General features: G+C 37.4%; 1 protein-coding gene across 11 annotated transcripts in view; it reads left to right on the top strand.

Moving 5' to 3' along the window:
* KLHL13 (kelch like family member 13) overlaps positions 1–21,160 on the top strand; it is a 252,617-nt gene that overhangs the window by 224,467 nt on the left and 6,990 nt on the right. For all 11 annotated transcript variants that reach the window (XM_070502766.1, XM_014831782.3, XM_044763153.2 and 8 more), the window contains 3 exons: positions 8,454–8,586; positions 9,122–9,318; positions 16,844–17,639. In XM_070502766.1, the coding sequence (XP_070358867.1) occupies positions 8,454–8,586; positions 9,122–9,318; positions 16,844–17,639 (1,126 nt within the window). The remainder of the gene's footprint in view (positions 1–8,453; positions 8,587–9,121; positions 9,319–16,843; positions 17,640–21,160) is intronic.

The raw sequence follows: 21,160 nt of genomic DNA, 5'->3' as shown, positions 1-21,160 counted from the left end.
AGCTGCAATCTTTTATCAGATTGATAATAAATATTCTTTGCTTTGAAATATATTTTGTCTGATATTATAGTCAAGCCAGCTTTCCTTTAATTATTGTTAGCTTGCCATATCTTCTGACGTCTTTTGACTTTTTTATTTTTAAATTAATATACAGTAGAATAGATGTTTTTATTGGTCTATACATTTATGAGTTTTAACAAATATACTGTTTTGTGTAATCACACCACGATTGTGATACAGGACTGTTCCATTACCCCAACATACTCTCTGTTACCCCTTGATGGCCACACTCATCCCCACCTGTATACCCTGGAAACTACTGATCTGTTTTCTGTCACTGTATTTTTGTCTTTCTGAGGATATTATATACATGGCATCATACAGTCTATAAGCTTTTGAGACTGGCTTCTTTGACTTCATCTAATATCTTTGAGATCCATCCGGTTTGTTGTGTGTATCAATAATTTGTTCCTCTTTATTGGTAAGCAGTATTCCGTGGTATGGAGTTTTGTGGGGTCTCTTTTCCATGCTCCTCCATCTTGACCATCTCCCCAGTACTTCCCAGTTCCCTGGGGCTCTCATTTTGGTCCTCTGGCCTGAAAGATGGGGCTTTATTTGTCCTGCTCTACCATATACCTCCCAGGACTGAACTGGTATCCTGGTCCAAATACAGAGATGTATTCACTGAAGAGGAACTATCACAACTCCTCTGATCAAAAAGGAAGATTCTTCTCCCTCAGAACTTTAGGCATTTGCCATCCCCACTGTTGCCACTGTCGCTGTTGCCGCCACTACTACCTTGGAATTGCCTGGGGATTGGGGTTCAAGAGAGCAGAGGAAAAAAAAAGTACAATGGATTTTCTCCACTCTTTCTGCGCTTTAAGAATCCTTTTTTCCTGGTATTCCAGCCAGAAGTCAAGCTTTCTCTGCTCCCGGATGACTGCCTCCAGGTAACTTGAAGCCTGAAGTCCAGGCTGGGGTATATTGGGGAAAAAGTAGGAGGTCAACTGAAGGACTCACTGTCAGTTTGGTAGTACTTTACATTCCAATTTTCTTCCCCAATTCTTCTGCTATCATTAACATGTTTGTATTCACTTTTAAGCTTTGTGAGGTGGAACCAGAGCGGCATTTATTCCAGGGCAAACTTCTTCCCAGTACTGAGGCAAATCCTTTTGAGTACTCCACTGCAGGCCCCAGGATTGTAAGGTTTCCACTCTTGTGGTTTGAATAGGAGCTATTCCCAGCCCTTGGGAGGCCTTGAAGAGTGCTCCTCATGCTCCTTTTGGGTAGTTCTTTCCCCGGACAAATACACCTATCAGTGTACTCACCTGAATACTTGAGGGGGCCTGTTTTTAGATCTCGGTAGTCCTCTCTCTGTGCGGATCTCTCCTCTTGTGTTCTGCTGTACAAACCTAGCTGCCTTGACCTCCCTAGGCACTCACTCAGGGGAGAATGCTGGGCTTCACCTTGGTTCCCACTCCCTGTACCTCCATCTGGAAACCAGGCAATAAGCAATCATGGGGCTCATCTAACTTGTTTCTCATCTTTCACAGATCTTTCTCCTTCATCCAGTCTTAAACTTTTTTTTCCCATATATTTTGTCTGTTTTCAAGTTGTTTCAAGAGGTAAGGTAACTTCAGTCCCTGTTACTTCATCTTCACTGGAAAGCGAAATGTATAAAATATAATTAAATGCTAAATTGTGAGACCCTGACGAACGGCACCTAATTATTTTAGAGATTTGGTTAGAGATAGCTTTACGAAGGAGGTCAAATTTGAACTAGGCTTTGAAGAAAGGACATTCTACATGAAAAATAATGACATAAATAAAGGTACTAGAAAAAGAATAAGCCTGGGTTTTGCCAATGAGACAGTCTGGACAACAACCTGATAAGATGGGTCAGAGCACTTAGGGAAAAAGTGAAAAGTAAGTGAACAGTTGAGTTGGGGCCAGATTAGAGAAGTCTTTCAAGTCTTATATTGTGATATAATGCAGTATTAGAAAGCCATTAGAAGTTTTTAAACTCTAAGCAATTTATATAATGAAAGCAGACTTTAATATTAATATAAGCTTTTATATCCAATCTATACATAAACTTTTATTTCTCTTTTACTTTAAACATGCATCTGTTCCTTTTCTGCCCTCTGAATTAAATGAAGAGCAGTCTTATAAAATCAGGACCATGTTATTGTTTTGATCAAATGCACTACATTTACTTAAATATTGGAGTAAACCCATTCCTTAACCTTCTCTACTTGAGTTCCTTAATCTTTGTTCATAAAACATATTTTCCATTAATAAATTTTATTGCTCTTCTCAGGATGCATTTCCTTTTTACTCCACTTCCTTTTTGAAATTACACTGATCAAAACTAGATAGAATATGCTAGTAAGTTATTTCCAATGCAGCACTTAGTGGAAAGATTTGCTTATCAGGTTGATTTTTTTTTTTTTTTATTGAGGAAGATTAGCCCTGAGCTAACTGCTGCCAATCCTTCTCTTTTTGCTGAGGAAGACTGGCCCTGAGCTAACATCCGTGCCCATCTTCCTCCACTTTATACACAGGACGCCTACCACAGCATGGCGTGCCAAGCGGTGCCATGTCCGCACCCGGGATCCGAACCCTCGAACCCCGGGCCACGGAAGTAGAACGTGTGCACTTAACCACTGTGCCACCGGGCCAGCCCCTCAGGTTGCTTTTTAATACCTGAGATATTCAATCTAGGTTTTTTCACAGTGACATTGCAGTCCACCCTCTGTATCTGCGGGTTCTGTATTTGCGGATTCAGCCAACCCTAGAGGCCTACAGTGGTTGCGTCTGTACTGAATACATGAGACTTCTTTTCTTCTCATTATTCCCTTAACAATACAGTATAACAACTATTTACATAGCATTTACGTTGCATTAGGTATTATAAGTAATCTAGAGATGACAAAGTATACAGGAGGATGTGCATATGTTAAATGCAAATACTATGCCATTTTATATAAGGGACTTGAGCGTCTGTGGGTTCTGGTGTCTGCAGGGGTGGGAGTGTGCGTGTTTGTCCTGGAACCAATCCCCTGCAGATACTGAGGGAGAACTATATTTAATCTGAAAGCTATTGACATCCAATCAACTTTTGGTATAAATTATTTGTAGCTCATCTGGTTTCTGTATTCTCATTGTGTGATGTCAGTGCATATCCTCTTCTGTTTTAATATGGCCATTTAAAAATGTCTCAAACTCATTTGAAATGTTTCAGTTCTTCAGAGTACTACATGTGACCTCCCTCTACTTAATAGTATTTGACGTTTTGATACATTGGGTAAGTTTAGTATAGAAAGGAGAAAAACTCCTTTTTAAATGCTATTTTTTCCCCCAAAGGGATGTGAAGAAAAAGAAAAAAAGAAGATATGGGGAGGTGTATAAGGGGTAAAGGGAAATATTAGAGTAAAGAAATTGAGAACAGATGACAGTCCCCTCATAAATGGAACCCAAGGCCCAGAAGAAATAGAAAAATAGAGAAGTAAGATAAGGATTAAGGCAGAAAAAAGTTGAGTTTAAAGAAACAAATCATTTTAAATACACTCTAAAAGACTAATTGGAAACTTTGAGCAATTTTGCATAAATCAGAGCTGTATTGGTGTATAGTGGATTAGCATATGAAAATAGACATCAAAGTTTATAGAATTCTGACAAGAGGAATGAGTACAAATTTGGTGGGAGAAGATGCTTTTATAATAAAAGGACACATTTTAAGTGTTCAGGTTACCTTTGAGAGTCTTCCTAGAGTTAAATAGGGGAAGAGATTTATAAGAATGAAAGCAAAAGTTAGATATATAGAATGCAGATGAGAATTGTGGATCCTTCTGCTTTTCTTTTAATGTGTGCATTCTCCACAAGATTAGAGTATAAAAGTTTTTACAGAAATGACTTCTTCTATACAACAAAGTATGTTGTAGAAGGAGCTTTAGTTTTTTTCTCTTTAGACAGAGCTAGGATATACAGATATCAAGATGCAAACAAGATATTTAGAATCTGTATGAATACAATCTGAATTGACAGATCTTAGTTGGATAAAGATGGCAATAATCAGGAATAAAATTGGTAAATATGGAACTGGATAGTGGGATTATTCATTTATGCATTTGAAAATAAAGGTTGTGAAATATATACAAAGGGAAACTACTTTACATGCACTGAAAATAAATGCAAAACCTCACAAAAGCAGACAATTTACCGAAGGTAGATAAACCATGCTTAGAATAGAAGATACTGAGAATGTTCTAGAAGTAGTCTAAGGAGCCACAGCTTCCTCTGTTTTGGGATGCCAGATTACTCTGAGAAAGGTTAGAGGATTTTTTTTTAAGATAGTGCAAAGGGAAGCAAAATGATCAAATTTGTGAAGAGGGTAAAAGCTCCTGGTGTCTTAGCTGAGCTGTCCAGCTTTTGAGGATGGAGTATGTACCTCGACAGGCAGTTTTAACGGAATACGAAGCAAAGGAGAAATGACACAGACAATGATACAGGAAGTAGTAGCCATACCTTCTTTCAAAGAGAAAAAGAAGGAATAATAAGTAGGAGAAATGGTGCCTACTGACATTATTCAATTCACAGTGTAAAATATTTGTAGGAATATTTTCAAGACAGGAGGGCTAGCAAATGAGCCAAGTAGGTTTTTGGGGTTTTTTTAGTGGAAGAAAATAACTGAATGGATACAATCATTGCTTTTGACTGAGTAAGCCATGATTGCCTTTCAAAGATATTATCTACATATACCTTAGAGAAGAAGATTCAAAAATTATTTGATGAATAAAAATACAGTAAGACGGCATACAGTACCTAGTCTCACCTCATTGGTATCTTGACATCTCCCTTTTTCGCCAGTACCCAAGGTATGATGAATTTTCCAAGATAGACCAAATGCTTTAACTTGCCAGTAGCTATTGTGGGGACCTGGAATTGGCCACCCCAAGATATGTCTCTTTGGCATCAGGATTATTTGAGGCTGATTGCTTTTGATAAACTGGGACAGGGAAGGAGGCTCTGAGGAATGGAACTTGCCCTTCCTTAGGACACATTTACATTTGTAAGGTAAATCTCTATCTGTAAAAGGTGCCTCCCTCTCTGTACCAGGAAGGAGAAAGGAGATGCCCTTCTCTCTAAAAACTCTTAATCAATACCAAAGGCAAGGACTTAAAATCTGCATTTTATTGTGCTAGTCTGGTAACCTCCTGTAACTGACTTCCCTCCCCCTCCCAACGTTGGCATTTCTTTAAGGATTAAGCATCTTTCCTTAGGCTAGGAACTGATTGCTGCGCTCACCTGTGACTGCCCAGTTCCAGACAATCGACTAGCCTCCTGCTACGCCCTCTGAGACAGCAGACCACTACCTGCTGTGTCCATCAAGCACTGTGCCGACAGGGCAATCTTGTGACTATTGTGGGAGGGACATTTCAGTCACATGTGAAACACCCCGTTTGGGGGTATATAACCCCTATGTGCACCCCACTTCTTCGGTGCCCTTTCTTCCTTTGGGAAGAAAGGCCCCGGGCCATGGTTCCTCATAAAGCTTTGTTTAATTTTCTCTTGCTATTCTGTCTCATGTGAATTTAATTCGTTCTCCGGCCAGACGAACCCCCATTTGGGGAGAGGAAATGTCTTCCTCCCCTACACTATTAAAACTTTAAAAGTACATATTCTTCAAACTAACAGTTCCACGTCAAAGAATCTCTCCCAAAGATCTACTCACACGAGTAAGTATATGTATAAGGAGGTTCGTTGTAGCATTTCTTGTACTGGTAAAAGTCGAGCGACAACCTCAGTGAATGGATGAATAATTTATAGCATGCCCCCACTGTGGAATACTAAGCATCCACTAAAAAGAATGAAATAGATTTGTGTGTACTGAGACAAAGGCTGTCTATCTTATGTGCTCAAGTGAACTTTAAAAATGCACAACAGTATGTATAGTGTCCCACTTTAAAACACCCTGTATACAGACAAGCAAAAGGTGGATTATGTATATGTATAGAAGGAGGCCTAGGAGTATATGGACTACACTGTTAACAGTAGTTATTCCTAGGAAGTAGAAGTGACCTTTTAGTTTTCCATTTATCTCCCTAGATATTTTTACAACAAGCATGTATTTCATTTTTTTTAAACCTGAAATTTATCCGAGGGAGAAAAAAGCCAAGCTGTTGGGAGCCAACTTTTTCCCCTCAAACCCTAGTTCGATTCCTCTTCTCTCATCTTACCCTTTACAGTTTAGCACAAATAAGCACTGTAGATACAATCTGTCTTATTATTGGGAGAAGTTTCACAAATAAAGTTCCTGGTTTCTAGTTAGCTTGTCACAAAATTAAAGTTCTGCCCAACGTGACTACATGATTTAAAAATATATTCCGAGTGGTGGCTTCTGGGTGAAATCTGGTTTGTTTCTTCTTGCATTAATTGAACATTTATTAAGTGCCAACTGTGTGCCAAGCACTGGGGAATTCAAATATGCCGGTCCCTCGGCTGTTCAGCTGATGGTTCCCTCCTTCTCAGTTGCTTGACCATCCCACCCCACCCCCAGGGGTCGCATTCCTTACTTCTCAGTGCTCAGCTACATTTGAAAGGCAATACTTTAAACTTACTGCAACTTGACTCCATATGTAAATCTTCAAAGAGCCACTTCTTGCCTTCTGCATGAGAATATTCCCCTAAAATTGCCACCTCTTTTTCCCTCGACTTTCCTAAATAACAGGGACAGATGATTTAGCAATGGCGAGTGGAAAATAGCGAGGGTGGGGATGTATAATGTTTGTGTTTACAAAGGAGAAGGGGCATTTGTGAAAGATTTGATATTTGTGAACAAAAACATATGTCAATCACTGTTGGAGAAAGAAGAGTGTGATACATAATGCTGTTCTAAAGTATATGTATAATGTATAAATATTTAAAAATATTTCTCTCTCTCTCCAGAGAGAAAGTGGCTGGATCACATTACATCTTTGAAGTTCCAGTTCTGTAGATTCAGGCATTTTCTTTAAAAAGCAATTTAAAAATTATGATGAGATGATGTTTAGGCTGAGGTTTATATTATACATATGTGTAGGATCAATATTTCTAAAACTGCATTCAGCAATATGTCATGCCTTTTGCTTCATAAATCCGTGAAACAGAACTTTTTAAATAAAAGTTTTACTTGAGGTCATTAAAATATGAAGGGCATAGAATAAGCTTTGCTATTAGTTCTTGTGTTACATTACATTATATTATGAGAAAGTAATTTGTATGAGTATCTTCATGATTTTTTTTTATAGTATAACGTTTCCATGTTTGAAACTACAGACTCAATCTTGCCAAAATCTTCATTTTGAGCCTCATTATTAAATTGTGTATTATCCCCTTTTTGTGCATTTTACCAGCCTATTATAAATGTAAAGTGTTTCGTTCTCCCAAGAATAGAGCAGAGGAACAACTGCCTGTTTGAATTGGTGGGGATCATCAAGGGAGTGGGTGGAAGCGCCTCAACAGGCCTGCTTCTCCCAGAGCCCTGCCTCTCTTCTGTACTGTGGCTGTTAGCCTCTTGATTCTCCACTAGACTCTAGGCATTTGGGGACAATTATGTCTCGTGTTGGGGCTCCCTGGGATCCTTTTTCCAAAGCTAATTAAATTCCAAACTTGCAACTTGGAAGATAATTGGTCAAGCAGCAGCAACGTACCGAGTATAAGGGTATCTAAAACACAATTCCTAATTGTCAAAGAGATAGAACAATCTAGCTGGTAGAAAGGAGCTCCTACCTTGCAGCTAATACAGATGCTTAGTACTTTTCTTTCTCAAAAAAAAAACCTATAAAGTGTCTCAGACAGCACTATAAAAGGGCTGTTAATATATTATTGTGGGAAGAAATATTAGTATAACACCCTAATTCTGCAAATGGGAAAATGCAAGTGTACGTGATAATTTTTTTTTCAAAATAAGATAAAAGCCAGGTCCAGACTGGTGGTGTAGTGGTTAAGTTTGCACGCTCCACTTCAGTGGCCCAGGGTTCGCAGGTTCGGATCCCAGGTGTGAACCCAGCACTGCTTGTCAAGCCACGCTGTGGAGGCATCCCATGTAAAATAGAGGAAGATTGGCACAGATGTTAGCTCAGTGACAATCTTCCTCACAAAAATAAATAAATAAGTGAATAATAAGGTAAAAGCCAATGATTGTTTAAATAAGCAAATTTATATACTCTTTCCTTATTTGTTCTTAATCTAAATTAGTCTTAATTTTATCTTTTCCCTACAGTGAATTAAATATATGTTGTCACATCTCAAGTAAGCTGTTTAGTTTTTTTCTTCTTCTGAGTAATTATTCTGTTGGCTTTATGTACCAGACATGTTGCACGCACATTAATATGTAAACAGAATTTTAGCACACAGAGATTTGTATACTCATTTTACCTCGATTAGTGGCACAACTCATGTTCTTGTTGTAGGGCTTTGACCAGCTTCGACTTGAAGGATTGCTTTGTGATGTGACCCTGATGCCGGGTGACACAGACGATGCCTTCCCTGTGCACAGAGTCATGATGGCCTCTGCTAGTGATTACTTCAAGGCTATGTTCACAGGTAGGTTGACTCTTTAAACTCTGCATCTGCAGTAAAACAATATGAAAAATACGTGTTTAAATGTTCTTATTTCTAAAGTGAGATTCAGTCCTTCTCGCCTGTGTCTTTACAAGAAACAGTTTCAAAAGGAATAGACACCCAGCACGTGTGGTTGTTGGTGGCACTTTTTTAACTTGGGAAATGGATGTACTTTTTTCATACTTCCGCCCACCTGTATTTCACAGCTCTTCTTTTCCAGACACGTATCTGAATGGGCCATCTGAGACTCTGGGTCCTACTAATACAGTCTTTAATCCATCAAAAGATAGGAAGTGACAGAACGTTTTGGAAGCCTTTGCATCACATACGACCTCCTTTAGTATAGAGATATTCCTTTTTAACTGCTCTCTTGTAACTGTAAAATATGCAGAAGCCTGACTCTAACACGAATGCTTACAAAGAATAAAATTTTCCTTGCATCTAATTAGCAGCAGAAGTGAGTTTGACCTTAATTAAATTATCCACCTCCGTTTAATTGAATGTCTTTTTGTTTAAGGTGGAATGAAAGAACAAGATTTAATGTGCATTAAGCTTCATGGTGTGAGCAAAGTCGGTTTAAGGAAAATTATTGATTTCATTTATACTGCAAAGCTTTCTCTTAATATGGACAACCTTCAAGACACACTGGAAGCTGCCAGTTTTCTACAGATTCTACCGGTTTTGGACTTCTGCAAAGTGTTTCTCATATCTGGGGTAAGACATTTTCCAATGTTCAGATCTTTTCCCGCGATAGACTCTGATGTAGGCTGTTTAGAGTAGACTCACGAAGCTGTCGTATAGGCATGGGAAACTTTGGCTGTTAGAGAGAGGTGTCATGTAGTATGTGGTCTGGAAGCAGGTTGAGAGGAAAACAGTACAGGTGCATTTTACAACACAGAATCATTTAAGAAAAGCCTTTTGTGTAATCAACTGACATCAGACAATAATAGTGTTTGATAACAATATATACCTTAACCTGTTTGATAATGTTATATATTTTAATCTAGTTTTATTCACCTTAATGATTTTATACAAGCACACTTCTTAAATGGAATTCTGGGGAAAAATAGTCTGAGCTTCTAGAAGTCTTTTAATATAGGCTCAGTATTTTTTTCCTTCCTTTAAATACGGGAGCTAGATCTTAAGAACTAACACCTATGTGTAAACCTGTACAGCTGCAAGTCTTGATTCCATAGAAACACATCCCCCACTGAATCATTTTTAGCCTTTTTTAATAGCTAAGAGAGGGCAAATACAACTACCAATCTGTGAACTACCTAGCAGTCACCCGGTTCCTGAGGACCGTGCCTTATTTTAGTTGAGACCCTTAAATTTTACTTCTGGGAAACGAAATGCCATGGTTGCAGAGAATTATTGCCAAGAAAATTCCCAGAGCTTATAGAGCTTGCTTTTGTGATTGAAAATCATAGCAATAGTAATTTTTGATGTATTTTCTAATTTATTATATTGATGGATAATATGTTTTTCTCTAATTGATTTTAACTTATATCAGTTTTAGTATTGATAAATAATTGCTGTTAGGCCATTAAACATTTGCACTTACTCAACATGGAGCCCTATCTTTAAAACTCTAAGTTCAAGAGAACGTGTCCTTAAGGAGTTTGTTAATAAGCTACTCCTTATCTTCTAAAGTCAGCCAACAGCTAATTTGACTGGACTGTAGAAAGTGCGTTTTGTTTATTTATTTTCATTTTAAAGTACTCAGACTACTGTCACGCAATTACGCACAAGCTTTTAAACTCACTGTTATTTTAAGGGTTTTATGTAGCATGGTGTTAGAATGTGGATTCGTATTGTCCCCTTCTCTGCTGCACAAGGAGCCCAAGTGAGGTTTATTAATTTTCCATGTTATTGCTTATCACCATTACAGAATCTGTGCGCTAAATTTCATTTGAATTTAATCACACAAGGCCCTTCCCCTCAAGAACTATAAGCATCTTTTCTGTAGTTTTGTGCCGTTAATATCGTATAACAACATCATCTTAAGGAAAAATGAATTATATTGAATGTATTTTTTAAAATGTCTCAAGTCCAATAATTAATTTAGTAACAACGCTTAATGCTTACATTTATAAACTCTTAATATTGCTTTGCACTGATCTTAGCAACACTTGGTTGTCTGAGCCAAACGAGGTAGTGTCATTGCTTTGGAACTAATCATTAACAATAGCTGTTGTTGACCTATTCTCTAATACCAAAGTTTAGTACTTGTAACTTTAGATGTTGGCTGTGATCAATTCCTTTACCTGAAAGAAAAGGACCAAACTGGATAAGACACAATTTAGTAAGTTATAAAAGTATGTAATTGTCAAAATAACAGTATTAGAAAATCATTTTGTTCTAGATAACTCTACTTAAAGCAAGTTTGTTTAAAGATGATATCACAGTGATTTTGCAATGTTGACAAATTTTCTATAATTAGAATGTTGGCGCCTCAACCTGTTTGAAATGGATGTATGTTTTAGCCCTCTGGAAATTGCTTCATTTTTATAAACATTTTATTGTCTTAAAGATGATAGTCTTCATTCCTAGTGTCCTCTGCAGACATCCTAAAACCCAATGCTAATGGAGAAGAGGCTTGTCACTGACAAAGCTTAACTTGTGGTAGAGTCTTTTCCCGTCTCTCTGTTTTAGAACTTTCTTGCCTCCGAGCTTTGAGGAGATACCTCTTAGCGCCATTCTGTTTCCTTTTCTTTCATCCTGTTTGCTTAGGATATGTCTGTGTGATTGTACATTGGAAATCTTCCCTCTTGGAATCCGTGGTAATTTTTGAGAAAAGTTGGTAGATGATTAGTTTAAGGATTGTGTAAAATCCACCTTTTCCTTTGTCCTTCTTTCCATCTCTTAAATGTTCAGCCTCACTCTGTTTCCCCTTTCCTTCTCAGCACTAGAGTGAGTCAGATGGGACAGCAGCTCTGGGCGCCTTTTCTACCTAGGAGGACTGAAAGTTTCAAGATAATAGAAATGTTTTTCAAAGGTAGATTTGTTTTTAGTTCTCCCACAAGCTAAGTTATCATAGATAATTTTTAAATATAACAATCTCATGACTGTGTGCGTAAACCAAAATTTTGAGGAAATAGGTTTATGTTTTCAATGATGCAGTGCGATTATAGTTCACATAACCAAAACGCTACTTGGATTTGAGCTTTTAGAAAGAAAAAATAGCTTCTAGTACAATGGTATTCTATTCCATTCTTAGTCTTTGTGTGGGTGAAGAGGAGCAGTGGTACAGAAAACGTGACTCAGCAAATCGTTCGCAAGGCATTTATATATTAGTTTTGAATGGTAACTTTAAATACGATAATAAAGCCACACCTGCCTTTGGTGGGCTAGAGGCATCAGTTTTCTATAACACAGCGTCGGGCTCTATAGAACTAGAACCACTCCACTCCTTATTTTGCCATCCTTTGCAGTAATATTCTTCTCTTAGAGTCGTAATTAGTATTCTAGTTTATGGGATCCCATGCTCTTGCTCTTGCTGTGTTATTTTCTTGGTAGTTATAAAAAGGAGGACTGTGAAATGGATAAAAAAGGATGACAGGGAAGGATATAAAGCAGAGTAGGTAAAATTTACTGTAAAACTAAAATCATTTACTTTCATCTATCATGGAGATAATAGAAAATGACCTTTGTTTAGTTATTTACCTATAAAAATTACATTGGTTTCTGTCCTTGTAACATCGCATAACTAGAGCATGCTAAATACCACGCAGCCGTTCCTGATTTACAAACAGGCTTTAGTTAAATTCTTTGTTTATTATTTGTTTGCTATTTGGAATTTGTAACATCTAGCATTTGCCCCACAGAATTGCTGTTATGGTGGATTACAGGCTGCTCCGCAAAACCCAATTTAATGTAAGGTTGCTGAAATAGGACGTTTGTAATTGAACTGGAAATATTACAATTTAAACATACAATTATAGAGAATAAAAAAACAGAATGAAAGTGAGCACGAAACCATTTTATTTTTATTATAAAAGCATATTTAATCAGAGGACGATGATGCCATTTTGCTTTAGACTTGGTGACACTCTTTCTTTACATTCATTTTTTTTAAAGTTGTGTTTACTTTTTTCCTTGATTTAGATGTATCATTGGTTCCACCTGTACATTTATTGCCACTGACCAGGGTGGGGAGCTCAATATGAAATGTAGAGAAATTTTATTGAGGTGACTGAGGGTAATGAAGAGTTGGAGATGGTGGAAAACAAAGGAGGTGCATTTGCGGGAGAGAGGCAAAGGGCAAGTTCTCTCAGGGAGAAATGGAGGGAATCAGAAGTTATTGGCAAAGAGAGTTTCTTTTGCTATTAGGTGATGATATGGGCAGCAAGCTTTGGGAACATTCTTCTGTGTAAGGATTTCCTGTATAATACATACGTTTCATATTCCTTGTTTAATCTAAATTAGATTTATTCATAAAAATTACAAAACATGTCTGTTTGATAATTCTTTTGCCTTTGAGGAAGTTCAGTGCAAATTAGAAAAAAAATTGTATAGATAATTTTACAATGAATCAAAACTGTTTCCCTCCCCACCAAAGCAACGTTGACTTCCTTATTGCCAAGGCTGATACTTAGCAAGAAGTACCCAGATTCTGTTTGTTTGTGGTTGAGCATCTATTCTGGTTAGTTGGCACCCAGACTGTGCTGGTTGTTAAATACTCTAAATATCGTCCCTACCTATTAACTTTAACCACCTTATTCTTGCCCGTCTGCCATCTGGGGCCTCTGTAGGTGAAGATGAGGCCCAGCCTGGGCTCAAACCAATTCATCCCTTCAGAGACTATTCTAATATCTAATATTGCATCCAATAAGGGAAGTGCATTCACAGTGCAAAGGAATAGGAGAATTGGATTCTCCAAGCTGGAGACACCATCAGCATTTACCTCAAATGGTATTTAGAATCTGAAGAGAGACAGACTCAGAGGGAAAGGTTTTTGTTTTTTAATCATCCCTTTGTTCTTTTTACCAAAAGATCCCTTCCCTCATGCCCTGTGATGTTCATACTTGCGGAAGGAGGCCCCGGAGAAGATGCCTGTTATATCCTCTGCCACCAAAGTTGCTTGTTTGTTTTTTTCCCAGTCTTTTTCTCTGGACGTGCTTTCTCTCTCTGCATTGGTTGTGCTTGAAGACAGGCTGTCATTTTAATAAACTAGATAGTACCAAGAAGAATTTGGTACGTTAAATGTCTGAGGAGTCCCCCCAAATTTGCCAGCATTTCCCTTAAGAGTACAAAAACAGATACTCATTTGCTTTTGTTTTTTTTTCCTAAATGGGAATTTATTTGCATAAGACACTGATCTTCAACAAGATAACATCACAGATTTCTGTTGAAACCTGTCATTAAAATATCAAATTATGTTAATGACAGTGTTTGCGTGCATCGGGTGTGATTTGAACGATTTCCTAAAGCAGCAGTGAGTACCAGTCTGGTAATGAGAATACCACTGAAAATTATGATGCTTGGAACTGCCTTTAGGATAACCATGAAGGCTGTTTGATTGTAATAGAATTATTTATAGTAATTTATATCAAAGAAACTAAATGTACACTTAATTATTTTAAAAACTATTTTATTGGTTCTCATAAGTGGTTGAGAAATTTCGCCCTTTTTTCTTTTCTGTCCTTTAAAACACTAATAGAATTATTTGCATTAACTTCCGTAATAACTCCTCTTTGGAATTTTGGCCAGGTTATATGTTCAGATGAAACTGGAGTTCTTTCTACTTACGAGTTGTGTTCGTTTTGTTTTTAAATAAGCTTTAAATTCAGATTTAATATTTTCAAAATGTAATGTATTTTATTATTTACAGAAATTGCATTCTGTGTTATGTTATTGCTCATATGCATTATTTAACACTTTCTAAAGTGTAAGGCTAAATTTGGGGGATCTGCTAGGTGAAGCACTTTTAAGAGTCATGACTGAGAATGGATTGAAGTGAACCATAATTGAAAAATCCTGTATTTTTCCAAAAATTGTTTACCATTATTCCATCATTTTTGATCTGCTTATATTGTTTCCTGTTATTCTAGACTTTGCTGCTATAATCCCTATAGTCTACAATTAATTTTTTAGCTTTGATTAAATGTACTTCATAAAAATTCATTTCCTATTCCATATTTTTCTTATCTGAGTCTCATTTGAAAACTAATAAAATTCTAGCAATTTGCTATGTTAATTCCACTGGTATTCTACTTTTAGTTGTAACTATCATGGCATCTTTAATTTTCATATTGCTGATAATCATAGTATTTAACCTTTGTTATGTATGTAGCTGTTATACATGAGCTAAATTATACAGTTTGGTTTCTAATCTTTAATCTTGGCTTATTTTATATGCTGTAAATTTAGATTTAAATTTGGTGACTAACAACTGATGGTATCATTTTGCCCATTTAAAGTACCCATTCCTTGTTGTTTTTATTTTTAATCATATCAATAATGATGAGAATCTGCATACTTGGGAATTATATTTGTGTTGTCCTCAACTTTTGCTTATCTATACTAGCAAACATATTCAAAAGGGAAAATTAGCCTGCTCTGGGGAAGGACTATGTCTTAGCTCAGAAAGTGCATCCTTCACCCCAGATAGGAGTCCCTTCCACCCAGGGTGATTGGAGCAATTAGGTATTGACTGTAACTTCATTTGCATAACTTCAAATTTTATGAGACACCAACCTGCCCCTTCTAAAATTGTATTAAAATGTACTTTTATTCACCACATTAAAAATCCAAGGTATTGAACAGTGTTAAACTGTGTATTTTCAAAAGGCCCATAATTTGTTAATTTATTTTTCCTAGTTCTTTTGTGCTACAATTTGTGTTAGGCTTTTTTAAAATATATAGCTATTAAGTATAATAAACATTTAAAATCTTTTGATGATTTTTGTAAAGCAAATCAGGTGCTTAAAGAGTTCAAATTCTTCTTGACTACTAGACCTATGAAAATAGCTGTCTGTGTGTGCATGCTAACCTTCGAGCTTTCGACGGTATTATAGCTTCACTGGGCTGTTATTTTATGCAGAGGAGTAATGATTTTTGTCTCCTTTCAGCTTTTAAATAAAAGGATAGTAGAAGGATTAGCCAGTTTTCTCTTAACCATCTGCCAATCTGTTAACAATACATTTGCGTCAATAAGGTTTATGTGACATTTGTGAACACACACTCTGACAAAATAAAGAAAAAACATTTGAGTCCTTTGCTTGTGACCTGTCTCTGTGTTTGTATACACACACCCACACACACACACTTGTATGGTAGGCTTGTTTTTGTGTATTCTTCCTTGCATGACATTTGGTGATATGATTTTCCTATTTCCACTTTTGACCAGTCAGTTATTAGAGCATTGAAAAGACTTCCTTCTGAAGAGGGGCCTCTCCATAGCTTCTCTCCTTTTCTTGGTTTCCATTTTTGGTATATTTTGCTCTGTGCTGGGGAAATTTTTCTGGGCTCATTTTGACTCCAGGCAAAGCTAGAACACGCTGAGAGTAAAGGAGTGGCTAAGGAAGACTTCATTGCAAGCCGTCATCATACATACCAGAAACTAAACTACACGAGTAATTTGATGTAGACACATCCGTTTCAACCCTCAAGAAAGTGATTCCCTTGCTTATATTTCCAGATAAATAATGTGGAAAATAACTTCACCCTAGGAATTATCCTATTAAATTATCTTCACTATAAGCAATGACTTTCAAGGACTCAAAAGGAATCATAGTGATGAATGATGTCTGTTTACATGAAAGAGAAATCTAGGGATCTGGTGTAAGCTTTTCTGTCAGTGGATATGCTGGCCGAGGTAACTTTAAGAATCGTAACTGAAAAGTGGATTGAGATAAAATAACCTTCTATTTATCCAAAATTTCCATCTGGCCGGAATTCTATTAGTATTGGGGGAGGGAGTGGAGACATATTTTTGAGGAGAGAAAGGTAATTATTTTGACCGTAGTCAAGTTATTATTACTGTTTCTTAGAGTAACTTCTAACCCACTGACTTTGAATGATCATTTTCTTTTAGTCACCTTTCTACTGGATTAGGTAAAGGGGGTTTGTGAATTCTCTTTAGATCATTAATGTATTTAAATAAGAATCTTTATTTGCATCTATATGGGCAGTAAAAAGTATAATTGGCTCTTATTCTAGAACAGGTATTTATGTTATCCAGATGTGAGTGTCATGAAAGTAGTTGTGTTTTAATTTTGTTTTATTGGCTTAATAGGTCACTTTAGACAACTGTGTCGAAGTTGGGCGGATTGCCAACACCTACAATCTGACAGAAGTGGATAAATATGTTAACAGTTTCGTCTTGAAGAATTTTCCTGCGTTGCTCAGCACCGGGGAGTTCTTGAAACTCCCTTTCGAACGTCTTGCCTTTGTGCTTTCCAGTAATAGCCTTAAACATTGCACTGAACTTGAGCTCTTTAAGGCTACCTGTCGCTGGCTACGCCTAGAAGAGCCTCGGATGGACTTTGCTGCCAAGTTAATGAAGAACATACGATTTCCACTGATGACACCACAGGAGCTCATTAATTACGTGCAAACCGTGGATTTCATGAGAACTGACAATACTTGTGTGAATCTCCTTTTGGAAGCCAGCAACTACCAAATGATGCCATATATGCAGCCAGTTATGCAGTCAGACAGGACTGCCATTCGGTCTGACACCACTCACTTGGTTACATTAGGAGGAGTGCTGAGGCAGCAGCTGGTTGTCAGCAAGGAATTGCGCATGTATGATGAAAAGGCCCACGAATGGAAATCGTTAGCCCCCATGGATGCCCCAAGGTACCAGCATGGCATTGCCGTCATTGGAAATTTCCTCTATGTCGTTGGTGGACAGAGTAATTATGACACAAAAGGAAAAACGGCAGTCGATACTGTCTTCAGATTTGATCCTCGATATAATAAATGGATGCAAGTTGCATCTTTGAATGAAAAGCGCACCTTCTTCCACCTAAGTGCCCTCAAAGGATATCTGTATGCAGTCGGTGGGCGAAACGCAGCTGGTGAACTGCGTAAGTGTGTACATTTATGTTAAGCATAGAGACTAATTTCTTTACCCCGAAATTCTTATTAAATCATAAAATACGCAGTTCTGTAAAGTTAAAGGCAAAAAAATGTCACTAGGGTCTCATTTTAAACTATTTTTCTTAGAAAATATCAGAGACAAACTGTATGCCTTATCCGGGCATATATTGTTGGCTGGGGTACAAATTATATCTTATAAATACATCGTTATGTTGCAGAATATTTTATTTGTGCAGTATGTATGGTTTTCGTCTTGAAGGTTCAAATACAGAGTGTATTCTGCTAATTTAAATTCTAATAGAATCTTGGACAGAAGTTTGGCGTATTTCCTCATTTTGCATTTTTAAAAGCCCGCACAGTATTTTACGAAGGAGGTTAAAGTCATTCCTTACAGAGCACTGACTTTTGTGGTTTCTTCTTTTACATGATCTGTTACCTATCAGAGGCTACAAAGGAAAATAATTTTCCTTATCAATTAAATGTGCAAAATTCTCTATTACCCAAAGTTTATTTACTGTGAATATTATGATCTGTGACTACAGTCATGTGCCGAGTAACGATGTTTCGGTCAACGATGGACCGCATACATGACAGTGGTCCCATAAGATTAGTGCCTATAGCCTGGGTGTAGTAGGTGTAATAAGCTATACCGTCCAGGTTTGTGTAAGTACTGTAGGGGAGGAAGCAACTTTCCTCTACCCTTCTAGGTCCTTCTGGCTGGTCTAAGACTTAAACTGACATGAGACAGAATAACAGGAAAAGAGCAAACAAAAGTTTAATAACATGTATACATGGGAGAAACCCAGGAAAACTGAGTAACTCACCAGAATGGCCAAACCCCTCACCTTAAATACCCGCTTCAGCTAAAGGCAAAAGAAATTGTTGGCAGTAGGGAGAGTCAGGGACTTCAAAGGGAGGGAAGGCAATTCACAGGTAGGTAAAAAGGAGCAGACATTTGGAAAACAAGTGTTTGCATTACCACACAGAAACAGAAGAACACAGAGGGGAGCCCAACACACAGGCTTCTCTAGGTTCCTCCCTGTTCACCACCTAGCTCGTTATGCTAACAGGGCAGCTTACTTTCCGAGACAGGTTTTTTGGTCGGGATTCTTTTCGGCAGTTGGGGTAGGGGATAACAAACTTTCTCAGTCTTTTGCTTTTTAAAACTAATCAGCCTAAAATAATCTTCATGTTGAAGAGACACATTTTGGGGTGGCAAATTCTGTTCCCCTTCAGTACACTCTATGATATTCACACAACGACAAAATCACCTAGTGATGCATTTCTCAGAATGTATCCCTGTCATTAAGCGCTGCATGGCTGTTTTCATTTTAATGATCATTCTCTCTTGGTGAACTACCAGTTTTCTTCACTGTAAACTGATCTGGTAAACTTTATGTGATGGTCACTTTTTTGTCCTCTTAATCTAAGATTGGTCACAAGTACAGTTAACATAGCAATACTTTGGCTGCATAAATTAACACCAGAAGGTGTACTTCTGTTATTTTAGAGAAAATTAGAATAAGATAGCTGTCCAAAAAGGAAGTCAGGAAGACCTCATTTTGTGTCATGCCTTACATATCTGTTATCACCATCACGGTTTGGCCTTTTTTTCACCCCTCTTCTTTTATTCTCTGTTATAGAGTCCTTGTGATTGACCAGTATTCCAGGCTCCATAATGCTAGGGAATATTGGCATGGGCTTTGGATAAATTCAGAGTAATTATCAGAATCTTTTTTGTCAGTATCCTAAGAAATAACGGGTAGTTTAATGGATTTGAGAATAACCTATTTATTGGAAACAAAAAGAACTGCTCTCAGCTCTTATACTATATTGGAAGTTTAAAAAAAATCAAGAGATTGACTTAAGTGTGCTCATATAGAGAGTTTTGATTCCAGGAGAACCTTCAGGCCAAAAAAAGTCATTACATGAAACCAAGAAGCAAGAGGCTTCATGTTTTTCCTCACCCACCCCGCCCACTTTGAGTTCCTTCTATTTTATACCCAAGTGGCAACAAGAAGTAGATTATCCCATCTTGTCACATTTTGTTATCGAGGTGACCGAACCTGATGCAACGTGCCCTGATTACCTCCCAAAAGAATAATATCAATGAGTTCTTCTGAATTCTATTTGATATTGTTTCTCTTAGCATAAATTAAAAAAGTAGATGTGTCATTTGCCCTTTACAATTTTCTTGGGCCCATTATTTTTGCAGAGTAGCAGACTTTGGTTCTAAAGAAACTCCTGCCTCTGTTTCTGAATGTTCCAACCAGAGGCTGGGTTTTTAACATTTGTCCTGCCTCACAAGCATTTTTTTTTTATGGACGCCTCCTCCCCACCACCACGAACATCTGCTGTAATAACTTAACATTCCCCTCTTAATTGATGACGTTGACATAGGGTAGGAATGGGTGGCAGGAAAAGGGGATTGACATGACAGTCATTTAACAATTTAATAGGTTCATTAGTACCAGTACATCGTTTATTCGTCATACACACAATAAACATGACCTGTATATAATTATGAAAAGAAAACAGTGGCAGCATTTGCAAGGCATTTTAGGTCACTTTAATGCATTTGGCCTTTTAAAATCCTTTCATGGAGTGTATGGACCTATGTCCATACCACATCAAAAAGATACTACTTATGTGTGTGTGAGCCTGGCTTACTGCTGAAATATAATTCCTTAGAGACGCTGCTTTCCTTTGACACCGGTACAATGGGAAACTAGGGGAAGCTTAGAGTAGCTGTCACTTAAGTGAAAAAGGAGTCAGTTATTTCTGGCATCTTTCAAAATTATGTCATATGAGAAATCGATCTTCCATTGAGGTTTTGTATATTGAAGAGAAATACGATGGCTCAGATATCTCTCACTTCAGTTAAACAGTAATAAGTCAAGCTTTCAGATAATGAAATAACTTATGGAAAATGTGTTAGTTTTTTCCAAATAAATGTACAATGAAATTACTGAAATTCCTCAAATGCCTCCATCTCCTTTAATGGATTTGGAGTTTTCTTCATTAAGCAACACATCACCAGCTGGCACTCTAGGATTCTAGAGACCATCCCCCGTCTCTGGGAGCCATCATTGTCCCAATGGTTTTCTTCAGGCCTAATCTCTTTCCTAATCTCAAAGAACAAGTAAGGTCCACATCATCCCTTGGGACCAATTCTGGACTCCACTGGAATCATCTGAGAAAATAAGAATCCCTGATGAGATATGTGAAATAACCAACCTAAGTGTAATTCTTAAATTGGACACTGTCTCTAATTAGTAGGCCGCCAGACTACTAAAGATGATTCTCTAGAATAGGGGTCAGCAAACTTCTGGAAAGGGCCAGAAAGTAAATATTTTCAGCTTTGCAGGCCATACGATCTCTGTCACAACTAATTGACTCTGCTGTTGTATTGCAAAAGCAGCTATAGACAATTTATACACAAATGGGTGAGGCTGTCATCCAATAAAGCTTTATATATGAATACTGAAGTTTTAATTTCATATGTCAC

This window comes from Equus asinus, chromosome X, assembly GCF_041296235.1.
Source record: "Equus asinus isolate D_3611 breed Donkey chromosome X, EquAss-T2T_v2, whole genome shotgun sequence".
Classification (NCBI taxonomy): domain Eukaryota; kingdom Metazoa; phylum Chordata; class Mammalia; order Perissodactyla; family Equidae; genus Equus; species Equus asinus.
Note: the sequence above shows the minus strand (reverse complement) of the source record. Positions and strands in the feature narration are given on the sequence as shown.